The sequence below is a fragment of the Euprymna scolopes genome, chromosome 7, assembly GCF_053919585.1.
Source record: "Euprymna scolopes isolate OS-2025 chromosome 7, ASM5391958v1, whole genome shotgun sequence".
NCBI classification, from domain to species: domain Eukaryota; kingdom Metazoa; phylum Mollusca; class Cephalopoda; order Sepiida; family Sepiolidae; genus Euprymna; species Euprymna scolopes.
Window position 1 is genome coordinate 157,440,399 of NC_136488.1, and position 20,926 is coordinate 157,461,324.

The following is a 20,926-nucleotide window of genomic DNA, read 5'->3' on the forward strand; positions in this document are numbered from 1 at the left end:
TGGGATTTTAACGGGATAGGTAAATTATAACACATTTTCTACAGATTTTAAATACTAACACAAATTAGCAACTAAATCCCACCCTCTCCACTTTAAAGGTACCTAGATGTCGAAAGTTTTTCTACTCTAATAGTTTTTTTTCTCCATACAACTTGCCTTTGGAATTTACACATATATCCAACTGTGTTTCTTGAACAATGATAAAGTAAGGACTGTTGGATATTGATAACGGAATCTTGGTGGACAAGTCAGGCATAACTTGTCAAACTCGGGAATTCAACGAAAAGATTCCTATATAGCCATCAAATCCAATGCAAACAAGTTCTTGTTGAGCCATCCCCACAAATAATTAAATTCTACCCAATTTACACCATTAACAATTATTACAATATCACCTTACATTCATTAACCCTTATCCTTGAGTCGCCTTCGGACCTTGATAAGTGGTGTCTCCCAAGAAGGAAACAAAAAACAATGATACTCAAGTCTGAAGAATCCAAATATACTAATTAATGAAAAATTAATATTATTTAAATGAATTATTAAAAAATGAATATTATTTTAATGAATTATTTAAAAATGAATATTATTTTAATGAATTATTGTAAAATTAATATTATTTTAATCAATTATTGAAAAATGAATATTTTTTAATGAATTATTGAAAAATGAATATTTTAATGAATTATTAAAAAATGAATATTATTTATCTGAATAAGTGAAAAATGAATATTATTTTAATGGATTAAAAAATTAATATTATTTCATTGAATTATTCAAAAATTAATATTATTTTAATGAATTATTGAAAAATGAATATTATTTTAATGAATCATTGAAAAATTTATACTATTTTAATGAATTATTGAAAAATTATTATTTTAATGAATTATTGAAAATTGAATATTATTTTAATGAATTATATAAAAATGAATACTATTTTAATGAATTATTGAAAAATTAATACTATTTTAATGAATTATTGAAAAATTAATACTATTTTAATGAATTATTGAAAAATTAATACTATTTTAATGAATTATTGAAAAATTAATATTATTTAACTGAATTATTGAAAAATTAATATTATTTAACTGAATTATTGAAAAATTAATATTATTTAAATGAATTATTGAAAAATGAATATTATTTTGAATAATTATTGAAAAATGAATATTATTTTAATGAATTATTTAAAAAATGAATATCATTTTAATGAATTATTGTAAAATTAATATTATTTTAATGAATTGTTGAAAAATGAATATTTTTAATGAATTATTGAAAAATTAATATTATTTTACTGAATTATTGAAAAATTAATATTATTATACTGAATTATTGAAAAATTAATATTATTTTACTGAATTATTGAAAAATTAATATCTACTGAATTATTGAAAAATTAATATTATTATACTGAATTATTGAAAAATTATTATTATACTGAATTATTGAAAAATTAATATTATTTTAATGAATTATTGAAAAATTAATATTAAACTGAATTATTGAAAAATTTATATTATTTAACTGAATTATCGAAAAATTAATACTATTTTAATGAATTATTGAAAAATGAAATATTATTTAATTGAATTATTGAAAAATTATTATTATTTTAATGAATTATTGTAAAATGAATATTATTTTAATGAATTATATAAAAGTGAATTCTATTTTAATGAATTATTTAAAAATGAATATTATTTAAATGAATTATTTAAAAAATGAATATTATTTAAATGAATTATTGTAAAATTAATATTATTTTAATGAATTATTGAAAAATGAATATTTTTAATAAATTATTGAAAAATTAATATTATTTTAATGAATCATTGAAAAATTTATATTGAACTGAATTATTGAAAAATTAATATTATTTTACTGAATTATTGAAAAATTAATATTATTTTACTGAATTATTGAAAATGAATATTATTTTAATGAATTATTGAAAAATTAATATTATTTTACTGAATTATTGAAAAATAAATATTATTTTATTGAATTATTGCAAATTTTGCCTGAATGTTATTTGTTACTTATTATGTGTATAAAAACAAACATTTTAACGCACACTGTAATGAATTATCATTGAAACTGTTGCTTAATGTAATTTAAGCATAAAACCTCTGAAGACAAACCCAATTTATCATGAGTTCAGTAGTTAAATATATCAAACTGATCTTTTGTGTTCACAGTGCTCAAGGTTTTCATGCTAATCATTTCTTTTTTATGCAAGGACATAATTAACGTTAGAAGAATACAATAACATTTACACTTTTTTGTGTGAGAAAATAATTCTATGGCTTTTCATTTTAAATTTTGTATATGTATATTGTATACAAAAGTATTATATAAATATTTTCATGTGAGTAATGTTTGGTTTTCTTGCTTGTGACATTCCATGTTGTTGTTGATGATGATGATGATCATCATCATCATCATCATCATCAACAACAACCAAATGCACATAAACTGATCTTGTAGGCACTACAGAGTAGAACGATAAAATTGTTGCCCTAGAAAAGACGATATGATTCCATTTCAATTTGATGAAAAGCTGTTTTCTTTTTTTATTGGAGCCCACATACTAGTTGACCGGTTGTGTACAAATCCTAAGAGTGATAGGAGCCTTCTATCATGTCTGAAAGTGACACAATGTTCAATGAGCAAGATTGGAGATGCGCCGCTGTAAAATTCATGCTCTCTACTGATCCAAGTTATGATACAGAACCATTGCCAGCACCCTCAAAATGCAAATCTGGATAGTTCAACGCTTGAGGGCACAGCTCAGTGAAGTTTCCGGCCACAGTTATAGTCTTTGGTGTGCCCACATCATGCCACCTCACATCTTTAAAGTCGGCTTAAAAGTCAACACCAACGTGTACCTAGATGTGCTGAAGAATGTGGTGATCCTCTGGGGCAATCAGGCAGACACTGGCAGACCCTGGGTGTGGCAGCAGGACTTGGCGGCAACCCACAAGCCCAAAGAGACCCAGGCTTGGCTGCAGAAGGAGTGCTACGACTTTGTACCTTCTCTTACTGGCTCCCCTTCTCCCCTGACCCGGACCTGCTGAACTGTTTAGTTTAGTCATACGTTGAGAACATCACCACCATAACCTCCCACAACATCAAAGCCAGCTTGATCGTCGTCATCTGCCAACGCTTGTGAAAACGGCATGCTCCTGACCCATATCGATGTAGTGATTGAGGTTGAAGGCGGCTACATTGAATAGATGTCAGCTCTACTACATAATAAATTACGTGAATTGATTTTTTTCAATAAAAATTCAAAAATAAATCTGTAGTGTTGTTTTCTTTAGGGCGACAAATTTATCATTCCACCCCCTACATATGATGTACTAGCCAATTTCCTCTCTTTCTGGTTAAATTTGATGGCAGTCTATTCAGAGATTTTATCCATTCATATGTCTTGTCTTTCCTCATCTCTGACTCGCACTTTACCATAGAAAACTGTACTTTATCATAAGATGTGCGTTAATACTAGTTTAGTCTAAATCCATCTTCATAGCACAAGATCATTTGCCCAATTTTTGTTTCTCACTTCTTTGTTGCGAATACATTACGTGTGGCTGTGTATACATATTTGTTTGTACAAAAGAGTCACCCCTTATCAAGGCCCGAAGGGTACTTGAGGATAAGGGTTAATGAGGGTATAGTAGTCACTTATATATACGAGCTGCCTTCAATAATTTTCCAGACTTTTTTTCCGTATAGATACTTTTATTGATAGTCCACACATAAAACTCTAGCCCCTTTCGAAGTAATCTCCTCCAGCTGCAATGCACTTGTTGTACCATTCAAAGAACTTTTGGAAGGTCCCATAGAAGTCTTCTTGTATGAGTGTGTCAATGACCCTCGTCACAGTCCCTTTCATCATATATATATATATATATATATATATTCAGTGTACTTAGGCCACATTTTTTCATTTAAGCAAACATTGTTAAAATAAATCATTTGCTTCATTATACTTTTTTGATTTTTCTAATCATCTTTGTTTTAGAAATGAATGAAACAAAATAAAAATAAATCTATATATCTATAAAAGTGAAAGTGTGTGTGTGTGTCTGTCTGTCTGTGTACATTTCCCTACGCAATAACTCTGTCAATTTTCAGTCTACAGATTCGAAATTTGGTATATAGTGTACTGAGATTTGGGAAAATCTTTGTAATCCATTTTCGGCCAAAACGATTTGACCTTTGAGAACTCTACCAAACTCCTCCGCCAATTTTGTGTCTAAACACTTGAAATTTTAGATATAGGTTCCTTGGACATGGATCTAACTTAACTTGATTTGAGCCCCAAACAATGTTAAGGGGTCATAATAGGGGTCAAAGTTTAAAAAAATTTGACCTTTGCATTCTCTACCAAATTACTCAGACACTTTCTGGTTTAAACATTTGAAATTTTACATAAAGGGTAATCAGAGATATGGCAAGCTTTTTAATCGGTTTGGGTCAAAAATTTAAGCTACCAATATATAAATGTATGTATGTATGTTTGCCTAAAACTTTCGACAGAGGCAACGGATTTTCACAAGATCAGTATCGTTTTGAACCTCGACCCTTCAGATGACAAATACTGAAAAATTAGCTACAAGCATTAATATCTTCACCCTTGTGAGAAATATTTCCATTCTCCCATGTAGCCCTTTTTTGGGGGCGCCTAGCAGTGCATGAAAAAATATAAGCAAACAACAAAATTACCTTAAAATTGAACAGACGTCTTTATTAATGTAATCCTCAAGGTTGCAAAAAAAATGCTACACTTTTTTCAGCTGCACATAACTGGCTCGGGTATAATAGGATCTTATGATCCAAAAGTTCCCTTGGGAGTATCAGAGTTCGATTTACAGAGTTAACAGTTTATCCAGAGTTAAAGTCCATCTCCTTCTTGTTTCAACGTAAGTCGTCACTGTCGACAAGTTGAGAAATGTTTAACTTAGACTTTTCGTCTAAAAATGATTCGTTAACATCGGCACGCTGAAACACGTTTAACTTAGATTTTTCATCATAATGGTTCACTCATGCCTTGTTGGACAAACAAGTCCGAAAATTAATTAAACCCATTTTTTAGGGTTTTTAAAATCCCCTCGTGGGGAATATCTTGAGGCAAAGGCTGCCATATGGTGCGGCGGGAAGGGTGACGTCTCCTCCGTTCGCTGTCTTGTCGAAAAACTGTATCCTGAAAAACAAACAGACACAAATTTCGCGCCCAATCTCTTCCGAGTGGCGTGACAAATTATTAACCAATGATAACTCCGCTGCTACTGCTATAATTTCTCACACCCTCAACTGGGCACTTTTCTACAGGGAGGGATTGCTTTTTTCACCAATATTTTAGAAAATTATCCCCTCTTTTCGATTGTCTAGCCTTAATTTAAACCTATGTTACGTCAGGTTTAGTGGTGGTCGTAACAGCAAAGACATCACGTTTTTTTCCCGTTCTTTTCCTCCTTCACAGTACGGTTTCGAGCCTGCCTTCCTACTACCATTGTTTTTCTCTTTTTTTTTTTGCTCAACATACACCTCCAAACACCCGGGCAATGCCGGGGCTGAAATACTAGTAAAATATAAAATTAAAAAGAAACGTGTATGTTTCATCTGTATCATGAACGTTTTCAATTCTGTTTTGAATCATCAGGTGCAAAAGCAAATGAAAAAAAAAAAGAAAACTGAAGAAAAGAAGTGATTCAAAAGATATCTATGAAATGGGTGTGTGAAGTCAGATGCCAAGAGAACGTTTGCACACAAATTATTATTCATTTCTACAATACAAAATTTGTTTATGCAAAACACCAATATCATTTAAAAAGGCAATCCACAGAGATATGAATTCTTCACTTTTTAGTGGAATTAAACCTTGCTTTTATTTATTTATTTATTTTTTTTAAAGAAGAAAGATGAAATTGCTACAGTTTGACTTCCTTCTTTTTTCCCCATTTGGCTTCATCTCAATTTTCTTGATCTCTGAAAATGTAAATTGTGCCATACTTCAAACGATTCATAAGTAGGGAAGGTAACTTTCAATGTGTAATAAAGACATTGAAGGTTAACATTCCTTCATTACTCCCCCTCCCACACCAAAACAAAAATGGGATTCTATTTTTTTTTTTTTTTTAGGCTATTATTGTAGTATTGGGAATCCCAGCTTAAATGCTATCTAGGTAGTTTGGAGAAATAGTAAGTTATATAGATATATTTTCGATTCCCATCAGCGAGTTTAGTGGAGTCACAGAAGGTTAGATTTGACATCCGTCAAACTCAAGTCACCTTTTGTCAATCTAGATAGAATGCACCGGAAATTAGGGGTGACATGCACCGGAAATTAGGGGTAACGGGAATTGTGGTCATAGGTTTCCGGTTGGCGACCACATGGGGAGAGTTGGTCTTGGGAAGCAGAGAATGTAGATGGGAAATCTTGGGTCTCCGACAACCAGGGTCCATGATAGGCTTGCCTTTAATAAAAGAATCGAAGCTTCAAATCCATCTTGTGTTATCGATGCATCTGCAGCAGTAAGTACCACTCCCCATGAGATGGCAGCCCAGCGACAAGAAGATATAATCCGCTCGACAAGGCAAGCAGGTATGTACACATTATATATTTGTGTGTACATGTCGAGACCCTTCAAGGCAAGAAACTGTAAGAATAGAACACACACACACACACACACACACACACACACACACACCCATATAAATAAGAACACATATGTAAAAACACGCAGACTTTAAAAGTACCCTAAAGTAAAAAGAAACGAATAAAAGCAATCATAAAAGAGAATAGTAACAGAAATGTTTAATAATAAGAAGTAGATAAATAAGAAGGACGCAAACACCATCTTTAACATTATGAGTGAACACTGTGACTCTCTTGGTTGGGAAATTAGTGGATGAAGCACACACACCTTGGTTGAAAAATTCATCTTGCTATCAGATATTTTTGCCATTAACCGCTCTCATCCCTAAAATCATACTGTTGGATTTAAAAATCCACTATTTAGTTTGTATGTATGTGTGTGTGTGTGAGAGAGAGAGAGAGAGAGAGAGAGGTTGAGGTTCTGTTGAATTCTGGTTTAAGAATGACTGCACTACAGTTTACAAAAGAAATTCGAATTCTCTTGTATCATTTTAAGAGCTTTTAAATTCTGTTGATCTTTTTGTATCGTTTGTTTGTATTCAGAGAAAGATTAACTTGATCCATCCTTCAGAATAAACTATTTCTCTTTAAACTGGTTTGAGTAGTGACTTGCACTCACTTTGAATCTCTTGTTTCCTTTGATCTTCTTTGTGCCGGTCCTTTCAGACAACTATTTGCCCAAATTGACCTCCAAATCAGAAGTGGGGGAGAGAAAGATGATCCTGTTTATACTATCCTTATAAACTTATTGCTGACTCATAGAAATGCTGGTGCTAATTTTTCATACACTAAGCTGGTAGGATTTTTTCATTTGATTTTTGCTGTTTAAAAATCAAGTTTCTAATTGAGTCAGTATCATACTTGGAAGGAACCTAGTTTGAGTTTAGTTCTTTTTTTTTTATATCAAAACTTTATTAAATTAAAATCTAACTAGAGATTTAATTTGATAATCATACTTTTAAAAAAAAATTTTTTTTATTCAATTTTCACCTCAAACAAGGCACAGTGCCACTTTGAAGTAAGGGGCTACTATTGGGGACATAAGTTGCAGGGGTATTATGAAGAGAGATGAGCAAGATGCCTGTTCACATTACACTTGAACTTCTGCATGTCAGTACAGCTGGCAAAGCAGAATCCCGGAAAGGAGTTCCAAAGTCTAGCAGTTCTGGGGAAGAAACTATTGGAGTAGAAGGCCTTCTTACACCTAGGGATCTCTACTGTGAAGGGGTGGGATTTGACTGCTTGTCGGGTTTGCCGGGGGTATTCACGTCTAGGGGGTACAAGTGCTTGTAGTTCATCAGAGCATTCACCATTAAAGTACTTATAGAACAGACAGAGGGATGCAACATTTTGTCGATGGGACAGGATGAAGCCTAGATGACAGTTCAGAACCTATCAGGTTAGCGACTTTCTTTTGAACCTGTCCGTTAGTGAGAGACAAGTAGCAGATGCACCAGCCCAACTGTGACAACAATACTCCATACATGGGCGAATGGTGGCCTTATAGAGGTACAAGATACTTTCAGGCGTAAGTAGTTTTCTAACACGGTAGAGAGAGCCCACCTTCCTCGCAACAGCCTTGACAATGCTCTCAATGTATCTATTCCAGTTCATGTTCCCTGTAAATGTTAGGCTAAGGAGTTTAAAGGAAGTACTTTCGGGTAATGTGTTTTTGGCCATTGCTATTGGTGGTAGAGATGGTTTCTTGTAATTTCTGAAGGAGACAAGCTTAGTCTTGGCAGCATTGAATGTGACCATCCATTTTTGTCCCCATTCAACTACAGATTTGAGGTCATGCTCTAGTGTTTCTGCCATTTTCTTGGATATGTGTTCATTTGTTTTCCCCTCGTGCCTGTTATAGAGAGTGGTGTCATCAGCAAATATACCCATCTCTGAAACAATTTTATCAGAGAGGGCATTTATGAATATTAGGAATAATAAAGGCCCAAGGATAGACCCATGAGGCACTCCCGTGTTTACATCATATTGTTTAGATGTACGATTGTCGAGGACAGCCCGGATTTTTCTCTTACTTAATAAGGATTTAATTACATGATGTATTCTTCCAATGATACCATATGATGTTATAAACATAGCAGCAACTGTTACTAATATTTTGCATGCGGCATCATGTTGACATACCAGTTTTGATTAGATCATCAAAGTTAATTGATGTTGAGCCAGGTTAGTACCAAATGAGTGACTATTTGTGAATACCAGCCACGATATGGAGAAGGACAACGCAAAAAATCAATATTATCATCTCATCAGACAAGGATATTCATGTGACTGGGGATTGCTTTGCAATTTAATTCATAGAAACTTCTTTTTTCTTCTGAGAAAGTTTGCTCAACTTGACCAGGATGAATGTCGCACACGATACCAGCTATGTAGCATGTTACATCCTGTTAGCCAGAGTTGTGAATGTTGTTGCGCCAAACACTTGACTTTGATTATGATTCTTGAACTTTAAGATGTCTGAACCTGACCTCAGAAATATTCTTCTTCCATTATTAATAAGTTTTATGTGTGTGATGATTGATAATTTATAATTAAAATTAAAAATCGATTTCATAAAGAAGAACAAACAAAATCAATAAATTGTACGATCGTTTCGGAAACAATGTTTTTATTGCGATAGATTTATTTTAATTGTATTGATGAATTTACTAGTACATTAAAATATACTCTGATCCTTTAGACTCTTGTTCTAATCCCCTAAGTATATATATATATATATATATATATATATATTAGTGTTGGGACAATGAATCGGAATCGGGAATTGGAAGATTTGGGGGTATTGATATTGGAAAAATTGATGCTTATTTTCCGATGCCAAAATGATTCTTTTAAATGTCTTTTTTATTTGATTTTGTTTAAACCAAAATCTTCCATTGCTGGTAATAATGATAAAATACTAAATATTTATTAATTTTAAAATACCAGTAAAACTAAAATCGATAGATCATCCTCCATAAGTGTATTTTGACGTTTAGGAAAATATCTGCATATTTAACATGTTTTCTTTCTACGAAAATCGGAGAAAATAACAGTTTTATAGTTAAATAATTAGACATTTTTAAAGAATCGGATTCGGGAATTTAGCTAGGAATCGGGAAAAATATTGGAATCCTCCCATCACTAATATATATATATATATAAAAGTGGGAATGCGTGTGTGTGAGTACAATTCTTAACCTATACACTCAACAAAATTTTGATCTACAGGATTGACATTTGGTATATAAGGTATTTAGGCATGTGGAAAACTTTTTAATCGGTTTTCATCCAGAAAAATGGTCTGATAAGGGGTTCAAATTGAAAAATTGGCACATGAAAATCATCGGATTCTTATCCGTTTATCAACTGTTTTGCAAATGCGCATGCATGAATCGTTCACATGACAAATTACTTATGTTAAAAATAAGTAGGTTTGAAAACAGTTCTTAAAGATCGTGTTAAGCTAGTCTAATGTATAATGTACTTATATACAGCTCACTGTCTTTAGGTTTTAGTTTTGATCTTAGCTTTTTTTTTTTACTTACAAGAAGTGAACTGTTTAAAAAAAATATAATACTCGCATGCACATGTCTTAGTTTCTTTCCGTTTTTTTTACTTCATTTTTTAAAGGAATTTAACGTTAAGTTTAATACCTATGGTATTTTTGTTTATAATAAATAAGAAATCTGCATTAATTAAAATATAATATGCGTATTTTACGACCGGGTGGCCTGCTAGTATATTTATAAAGTTTAACCATTCATAATCACAATTGAAGAAAAACAATTTTCTAATATAGTGATCAGGTTATAATGATTGACTTTGGAAGGTTAACTAATTTATAAAAAATACGCATTAAATAATTATTCATTTTTATTTTCTTATTTGATGGTTGTTTTGATATAATACGTAGTTCTGCTTATGGATATTTTCTATATAACGGATATAATGCTCAGTACTTTGATGAAAAGATAGTTTTTGTGTCTTATTCAGTTAATCTTTTTCCGGGAATTGCGATTCTTAGTTTCCTTAAATTTCCCAGGCAATGCCAAAACACGTGTCCTACTAGTGTACTATATTTAAAAGAGGATGGACATGGTTTTCGAGCTCCATGAATTCAACTATTTTTGTTTGATTTTAATAAAAAAAATAAAGTAATTCAACTTTTAATAAAAGTGATATTTGATGGAAAATCATCAAGTAATTAAGTAGGTCAAACGCTTGATTTTGAGCCCCAAAATGTTAAAGGTTTTACACATAAGACAAGGAGTTTACATTGATTAACTTCACAACTCTGGTATCAACTGTAGTCCTTTATATTTGAGGGATTAAAGATATGCTGAAAGAACATGGTATCCTGAGTCATGTCTATTAGTTCTCTGTATTTGCAGAGTTATTCTTTTTATTAATAAAAAAGCTTGGACAATTAAATCTGAATTCTTCACTTCCCAAAAATTCTTTATGACCTAATTTATTCACTCTTTTGGTTGCAACCTTTCTGAAAAAAATTAATGAAAAAAGACAAAATAATGACTAAGAAAGAATAGACATTTTCATGGCTCATTCAAATTTCTATATCTATTGCTTAACAAGTTTAAAGACTTTTATTCTTTTGTTATTTTGATTCTGTATTTTTCTTTTACTTTTATATTACTGTGTAATGTTGATACGATGGCAGCCACTCCCCTTCCTGTTCGTTTTAATCTAAATCTGATTAGTTATTTATTGTTTTCTGCAGGATGTCTTGTAATGAATGGTAAGAGATTGAAAGCAGTGAATCTAGGTGATCTGTACTAAAACAGGATATATTATTTAGCTTGATTTGCTATCCTAATTGCTTTTCTTGTATGAGATTGGTTATTCAAAAAGTGCTTATACATACATACATATATATATATATATATGTGTGTGTGTATATATATATATATATATATATATATATGTATATATATATATATATATATATATATATATATATATATATATATATAACACACACACACAAAACAAACCTTAATAAACAAGAATTTTCTTAATATTATATATATATATTATAGCAAATGAAAAAAAGACTCTACCACACCCCTTTCTTATTCTCCAGTCCCTGAAGTGCAACTTAGGTAAATTAAAGAAATAAAATTAAAGAAATGAAAAAAATAAAATCAAAATAAAATAACTTAAATAAATATCTGTATAAAAACAGCTTAAAAAGGCCCCTTTAACAACAACAAAATTACTCCTGATGATGATCACATATCGAAAGCACTTGGGGGAAAAAGTTGCTGAGACAAAATCACTCGATTACATATTACACAATTTACAACCGAAAACCAAAAAAAAAAGAAATGCTTGTTAAATTGAGAAAATTAATAGAAAAATCAAGGGGGAAAAATATAAATCTATCATATTTAACCAGACGTGCCTTAGCAATGACTTGCTGTCTAAATTCATACGCACACACACACACTTGCATGCTTTCACACATATATATATATATATATACATATATATATATATATATATATATATATATGTATATATATATATATATGTATATATATATATACATATACACATGATGCCTGCTGATGTGTTGTTAAAAAGAACACAATTTCTTTTTCAATGTTGACACATATAGCTGATAACTTTCAAGGAGATGATCTGGTACATCCAGAGTCAGGTCAGAGTTGTTGTCTGAGCTGATATGATGTGAAACCCAAAATTGTTCACGAATGCAGTGCATCATTGAAGATCATCCTTAAGACATTTATAAGAATGTATTGCATGATTATATATATATATATATATATATATATATATATATATATATATATATATATATATATATATTTAGTTTTATTATGCTTTATTCATAAATATTTCTTTTGTAGTTTTATATATATATATATTTCATATACTTGCTCTGTTTACTCATTGAGCACTCTTTGGTAGACGCATGTTGTTTCATTGGATGTACTTCTAGGAAACTAAACTCTACTGGCTAAATATATATATATATATATATATATATATATATATATATATATATATATATATATATATATATATATATTGATCTCCCCAGTTGGTTTTATAGGGTGAAATAATATATTATGCATGGATTTTTAGTATTTTATGTAACTCTGTTCAATACGTAAGTAAGGACTAGTAATATCATGAAAATATATCCGTGGCAGATAAGATACACAGAGGCGTCCATGTTTCATCCTTGCAGGGAATCATTAGGCTAAGTGTACAAATCTTTGTTTGAGATTGTTTTTACAAATCTAAATTGTGTTTATTCCAGCTAACTAACCAATCAGATTTGTTATTTGCATCTTGGAAGTAAATGTTTTTATTGGCCAGTGACCCAAGCTTTCTTCAAACAATAGCCTAGCTAACCTTTATTTGACATTTTTGATGTCGGCAGACCTTGTTTTTGTGCCAAATTATCAGGTGATCTTATTTTAACACTTGCTTGCTTGGAATAATTTCTTTTCTGTTCATTTTCTCATTCATTGCTACTTTAGATATTGATTTATTTTATATATATATATATATATATATATATATATATATATATATATATATATATATATATATATATAATTATTTTTTTTACTATAATAATTATTAAATACCTACAGACACTAGTGTTTCATCCTTTCGGGAATCAGTATTTACTTTTTATTTGTTTGCACATTTTTCAAACTTATACAGAAAAACTATCCAGTTTTAGTTGTAAGGGAGACAACTCTATTTATATTCTATAAATATATGACTTATTCTCCAAGTCGGTTTTGATTTTTCTGTCATAATTAAAAAAAAATTTTTTTTTCATTTTACCAGTTGTTCCGGTTTGACAACATCATTTTTTTTTTTTTTTATAAATTGTAGCAAAATACGGTATTTTAATACTTGTAAAATGGTACATCAACAACGACAACCAAAAAAAATAAGTTTGACGTCTCAGCTTAAGTACTATTTAAGTCCAACTTTTAAAATCTCACGAGATAACTATATGTTAGATGAATGAAGTTATTTCATTTGCCCTGTACTCTATAAACATTCATGACATTTTTAGTTATGGAAGGCCAACATGTAAATTTCTTCCGCTGTCAATCATTTCAGACCTAGTCTAATAGCACTAAACCAGCAGTGACATGGCAAATGTCCAATCCTAATTGTCTTTTTCATCTTGTTTTTCTCTTATGTAATTGACTTTGTTTTAACAATTACTTTTTTCTTGTTTTGCTACATAACGTATTAATATGACTTATTTCAAATGTATATTTTATATTCTATGGTCATATCCCTATTGTCACTGAGTGTTTAGCTTTATAATACAGGTTAGTGTTCATTGCTATAATAAGACAAATAAAACATGCTGTAGAAATAATCATCCTCTATTTTTTTTTTCTGAACTTCTGCTTTAAATTTGTAACATTATTTTGTCTGCACAGTCAGTTTCGTATTATTTGGATTCATTGGACTACTGTTCTCATCTTGAGTGTCATTTTCAAAATGTTTTTTCGAACTCTAGATTTGGACAGAATTTTAAACGGAACTCTTTATTTACTTCATGAGGGTAGAATGCTCTTGTTCCATCAGTCATTACTGGATAGCGGTCCGAAGTAATTCGCAATTGTATTTTTCGGTTGTTGCTTTCTTTGTATTTGTTTGATGTAATTTTTTTTTTTAATAAACAAATCTAATTAAATTATGTTCATCTAAATTTTCATTAATACCTTTATTATTATAAAAGATTTCCCCAAAATATAATCATTCATTGAATTATGTTTTTATTATGAGTTAGTTGATAGAATTGCAATTTTGTTTACACAATATTCTATTTAAAAAATTTTAAAGGTGCTTGGAGAATGTATTAACAATTTTTTTTTTTTGCATAACAACAACAACAACAACAGTGATGAGGAAATGTATTGATTAAATAAATCTATGACCAAAAATATTCATCTTGTAAGATTAGAGAAATAAATGTAGTATTGTATACAGTATTTAAGATTGTAAGATTTAGAAAATGCTAAAATATACACCTATAATTCATAAGAGTTAAAGAAATATTTTGTTGCTATAATTACAAATTAAATATATGATTGTTAACTGCTATAATTTAACTTATAAATTTTAATTTATTTCTAGTATTGAATTTTTAAAGTTAATTGCAAGTTATAGCTCAATTTAAATATTTTCATAGCTTATTAAAAATTCAATGGAATAAATTTGAACAGTTTTAACTATAGATTATAGTTTTAATATTTGTTGGGGGTGGAGCTCTATTAAAATTTAGGCAGCAATTTATTTATCCCGATAATGAATGTACTAACATGTTTCATATTTTCTAAAATAAGAGCATTATAAACTGAAGTGGGGAGTTGAAAAAGAAAGATGACGCTTCTCAACATTCTTGCCAAAAGTGCCGATTAATTAATCTGACTATTTCTCTCACAAATGGGGAGTTGGCAGAAAGTAACTTAAGATACTTATGCAATATAACGACGATGTATCACTAGAATTATCCAGACAGTTTATGGAAAATGCTAATAGGTGCCTAGCGAAAGTTTCGTTTTTTTGTTTGTTTGTTTTTCTCGCAAACACTAGCCAATTTTTTTAATGAAAAGTATATTATTTCTGTTAGTACGAAGCTAATCCCATGAAAAATTAATTGAAAAAAAAAAAAAAAAATGCAAGCAATTTCAATAAAAAATATATTATTTCTATCAGTACGAAGCTAATTCAATAAAAAATTAATTGAAAAATAAAAACAATTTCAATTAAAAACATATTATTTCTGTTAGTACGAAGCTAATTCAATGAAAAATTAATTGAAAAATAAAAACAATTTCAATTTCAATTAAAAATATATTATTTCTGTTAATACGAAGCTAATTCAATGAAAAATTAATTAAAAATAAAAACGATTTCAATGAAAAATTACTTTTAGAAAATCCAAATTCAAATAAAAAAAAAACATTCATTATGAATATTTATTTTTTGAATAACAAGCAATTTTTTTAATGATTTTTTCACCCCTTTTTTATGATTTAAAAAATTATTTTGTTCTAATCAAGATTAAAATTTATATTAATAAAAAAATATATGAATAAACCCGTTTTCTTTATGATTTTTTGTATTAGTGTTAAGGCGTTCAGCGTTTTGATACCTTCTGGTGTTTTCCATAAACAATAGCATGATCCTTATACCGCATAAGTACTTAACCTAATTTTAGAATCACTTTTAAAAACCTAACTCCTACAAAAATTGCTGATGCATGACTCGGTCTACTCACCTCTAATTTGAAACCAACTATTTGAGCTTACCCCCCCCCCCCCCCCAAAATCCACAACAAAAATTATTGTTTATCTATTTAAATATTGTATTTCCAGACTGTTTTAAATTTATTAAATTTGCTTGACATTTTCATATTTAACTAATTCAAACTGTGAAATATTTTATTTGTAGTTGCCGAGGTTTATTGTAAGTATTTTATTATTCTGTCTTCAAACTCTTCAAACCGCAACATAGAAATCTTTCAAATATGAAACTGACCTTCTTACCTAATTTGGAGTAATGCCAGCATGTGTTTGTCTATTTATTCAAACTAACATCCATTCATCATCATCATCACCATGCACCTGTGATCATAAGATGTTTCAGTGCTTCTTTACAATAACATCGCCATGAAAACATTTTAGATCAGATTAAAGTTTAGTATCTCTGCCAATATTTGGTTCTGTCTCTTCTTAGCTCTTCTAAAATATGAGGAATGATGAAAAAAATCATGATTTTTAAAATTACCATAGCCATCTAATGTCATTAGGTCGTCTACATTGATCCTTTATAACCTGAATTATGATGTAGATGATTAAAAAAAATGTTTTTTAATTTTAGTTAGTTTAAAGGGTAATGAAACTATGATTGTCCTCAAGCTAGAAAAACTATGAAGTTCAATAGTTAAACAACTACCACTGAGAATTTTTGCGTTTCATAAACTTACTTTGATCATTATCCATAGTTTTTGAAGAAAGTGTGTAAAATTACAACAAACGAATTCCTCCACTCTGAGACAGATGGCGGTATACTGAATGGACAGTTGCAATCTGGACGTATTTGGTATCTACCCAGATACTGAACTAATACGTACAAGGCGTGTTTGAATCAAATCCCACTTTATTTATGTCGTTATATTCATTTATTTATGACTGAATGAATTAGTTCAACCTAGGGTTAAACTAATCTTGTGGAAGGTGGTCAATACCAATACGGCAATAAAAAATGTGAATTAAAAAAAAATTTATAGTTCAATTTTTGAGAGGATATTAACTCTTAGAATCTAGGTGTATTTCAATGATAAGCATGCATTCTATGGCATTTTGGCTAGGAACAAAGTGGAGTATCTGTCCTGATGCTACAGTCATTCTGTCAGTCAGTGAAAAAAGTCTTTCCAGCCAATTTTTATTTTCATTTTTATTTGAGCTTCAATCCAGAATGCTCCCTTTTGGGTAGCTGAATTTTTTCCATATTAAAAACCAATCTATTTTTTATCTTTGAAATAGTTACTAATTCGAGATTTAAAAGATAGTTTATATATATATATATATATATATATATATATATATATATATATATATATATATATATATATATATAAAGTTTATGGTATATTTACCCTGTCTGGGAGTTGCTTCAAGTTAAATTAGGAGAAACGTCTTTTATTAATTTTAAACCTGATGTTTGCAACCACTTAAAAAATAAATAAATGAATAAAAATTGACTGTCATCTTCGATTGACGAAATCTGTTATATGAAAACAAAACAAATGTTTAAATCACGAAACTTCAGTTTCAAAAGTTTAAAACTATGCATGTTGATAAAACATTTAATTTTCTGTCATTTGATAAACGTTATTTGCTGCATATTTTTCTTATTTTGAATTTCTCGATTGTTAACTATACTGTTCTTTTGCCCAAATTTCAAATCGGAATTAACATTAATAAATAAAAAACAACTGGGTGAGGTAACAAAAACAACTTTTTCTTATCAAAATGAAGATTTTGATACCCCCCCTCCCCCATTTTGTCTATTAGGAAAAAACAAACAAAAAAAAACAAAACAAAAGCGGACGCTTTTTTCATGTCAGTGTGTAATTGTAAAGAAGCACCATTTTTTTCTTTGTTGTGTATAAAAGCTTTTTTCATCGTTGTCTCTTATAATTAATTTTTAGGTGTGATAAAAAAAATAAAATGACAAGATGGAGAGAAGAAAAGAATGGTGGTGGGGGGGGGCAATGACTTTTTTTGTAAATTATTCCTGACATGTTTCACCTTTCAGCCTCTTTTTGGTAAAAGTGAATGAAAAAATGTACAGTCATAAAATATTTACTGGTCTTGGTGCAATGTGAGGCTGATCCAGATATTGGACGTTTTAGAAGAAGTCAGTATTTAAAAAGCCGACTCGTGCAAAAATGGCTGCCTTCAGATATCTGATCCAGACCCCCCCCCCACCTCTGTTTAAAATGTTTTGTTTCCTTCCATTTTCAAACATATGCATGATGACATAATGTGAAATAACATTTCCATATTTTTTTATTCAATTTCATCACTTATCACAAATATAGATCATTTGTGACCCGAGTTTTTTTGTATACCCCCTACCCGCACACTCTTTAGAATTTGGTTGGAGAGATCTAGAAACAAATTCCTCCCTAAATTTGCAAACAAAATAAGGGAATAACATCTGTTTCATACCAATGGAGTTAATAAGCTTTCAGACCAAACTGTAATTCTGTGTTTTTTTTTCTTTCTTTCTTTCTCTTTGCCCATTAAAAGCAAAGTCGCTGTTTACATCTGTGATTCTGATTTCCACCAATCAGCATGTTTAATTATGACTCCATCATTTTTTTTTTTTATGTGTGGAGAGGGCAAAGGAGAAGCAAATGTTGGGCTGAAATTATAATTATTTGGTTGGTTGGTTTTTCTGTTAAAAATTCAACCCATTTTTTAATTATTCAATACTGAAACACAATATCCCATTGTAATAGATTAATTGTATAATGATTCATTCAATAGCAAGTTGCTATTTTGCCAATAAGTGGGAGCAGAGATTGCATTTCATACCTTTCCCAATTCTAAATCACTGCAATAGATGTATGGTAGAATTTGAATTGATAATCATTAATCCTATATATCCTCCAGAGCTTTGAAATCAGTAACCTAAACACTCAACTCTAAGTGTAAATCTTTTAAAGTTCTGACTAAATTTTAACAACTTCAACTATAATTTTAAAAAAGATTGACTCGAACCCAAGAAATCTACTACTTGTAATAATGTAAAAAAAAAAAAAAGGCAAAAAAAAAATGGTTGACTATAGTAGACAGCAATTAAAAGGCTCCTTTTCATTAGCTACTACACTATGATGTAGGGGAGGGCACCACTCATTTCCTAGGATTACTCCTCTTACCCTTGATCCTTATTCTATAATGTTGGATATTTAAAAGCAATGGACATCAAGTACCATTTTTTCTAGTCTCTGGTATAGCTATACTAACGATTCAATTCTAGTCTTTCTGTCCATAAGTGAATATTCAAACTATTATGTCAAATGGACCTCTGTGTGTGTGTGTGTGTGTGTGTATATATATATATATATATATATATATATATATATATATATATATATATATATATATATATATATGCAGTAGAACCTCCGGGATGCGGTGGTCCTTGGATACATTTTTTTCAGGTTACAATGTGGAATACAATGTTTTTCTGGTCCCTGGTTATGGTATTTACCCTGCCTTACAGCGTTATTTATAATGTTATTTGATTATATACATGTACATTATATACTGTACTGTATTTTGTTGATAAGTTTTAATGCCGTATCTCGGGGCTCTACTGTATATAAAAAAAACTTTCACATTAAAAATTTTTTTTTTTTTTTTTTTTTTTTTTTTATAATTAGAAAAACTTTCCATCCATTTATAAACTTGACTTATTAGTTGCAAACGATTGTAATAGTTTTCCTATTGAAATGTAATAAACCATCAACTGAGTAGATTTGATTTTGGAATTTTGAAAGCTATTATATTACACTAATATATATATACATACAGCCACTCTGATATTTATATATATATATATATATATATATATATATATATATATATATATATATATATATATATAAATAAAATATTTAGCGTTTTGATTTTTATAGAGAACAAGTATATTTTTAAAGGTTTTGTGAATTCAACATTATTTGTTGAACAAAATCTAAAGAATCATCCCCCCCCCCAAAAAAAAAAAATTGATATATGATGAAAACCGTTGGGTTAGGGAGTCTGAATTTTGAAAAGATCTGACTCTGCCTCGAAAAGCAATGAATTTGTTTTGACCCCAGATTCCTAAACCCTGATACTCTCATATATACATTGATATCATATGAATTGCCGTACCTTAATTTTTAATCTATGTAACTGCTTGATTTTTTCCTTAACTAAGATTTCATTCTGCTGTAAATTTTCCTAGTCCAACATCACTCGTTTCCTCACTAAGATTTTGTCAACAACTGAAATGCAAGGTCAGATTTTTGTGGCATTACATGATTAAACTAACGAACCAATCACAGCGCTCATTTGGGTCTTACTTTGACCTCCAAAACATCATTTATTATACTAACTTGTTTCACTTGGCATACTGTATTTATATTTAACTTGAGAAGTATATTACTGCTAATTAATATTAATACGTGCACATAATCTGTACTGTGATCAACAAGATGTACAAGATAATGTTTACAATAATTATTTCCAGTTTGCTCATTGGTCTGGAGATTTTTGATATGCCTACATATCTACAATTAAAAAAATAAATTTCATATAAGGGATTGTAACACAGTTTTAGTGGCCAGGACAGTACTGCCACTTCTGGTACTACCAGTAGCTACATCCATTAAACAAAGTATTTAAAAAAAATAAAATAAATGTCATGGTAAGTACTCGACTGAGCTTCAATCTATGAGATGCAAAGCATTAACAATAAACACTTGTTCAGCTACAACCACTCTCAACGATTTCCCCATCTCTCTATCTGTATCTAAATCTGAATGCAAATTCCATAAACAAAGTTCCTTTCTTAGAACTACCTGCCTGTGGAACTCTATGTCATGGGGCTGGTTTCCAACTGACTACAACATGGTCGTTTTTAAATCCAATGTAAACAAAT

At 29.9% G+C, this 20,926-nt stretch overlaps 1 protein-coding gene across 11 annotated transcripts in view; it reads left to right on the top strand.

Moving 5' to 3' along the window:
- The window catches only part of LOC145280100 (calcium homeostasis endoplasmic reticulum protein-like), a 401,340-nt gene that overhangs the window by 153,808 nt on the left and 226,606 nt on the right, over positions 1-20,926 (top strand). For 5 of the 11 annotated variants that reach the window (XM_080131828.1, XM_080131832.1, XM_080131830.1 and 2 more), the window contains one exon: positions 16,160-16,174. The exons of the other annotated variants lie outside the window; for them this stretch is intronic. In XM_080131828.1, the coding sequence (XP_079987954.1) occupies positions 16,160-16,174 (15 nt within the window). The remainder of the gene's footprint in view (positions 1-16,159; positions 16,175-20,926) is intronic. 11 annotated transcript variants of the gene reach the window in all.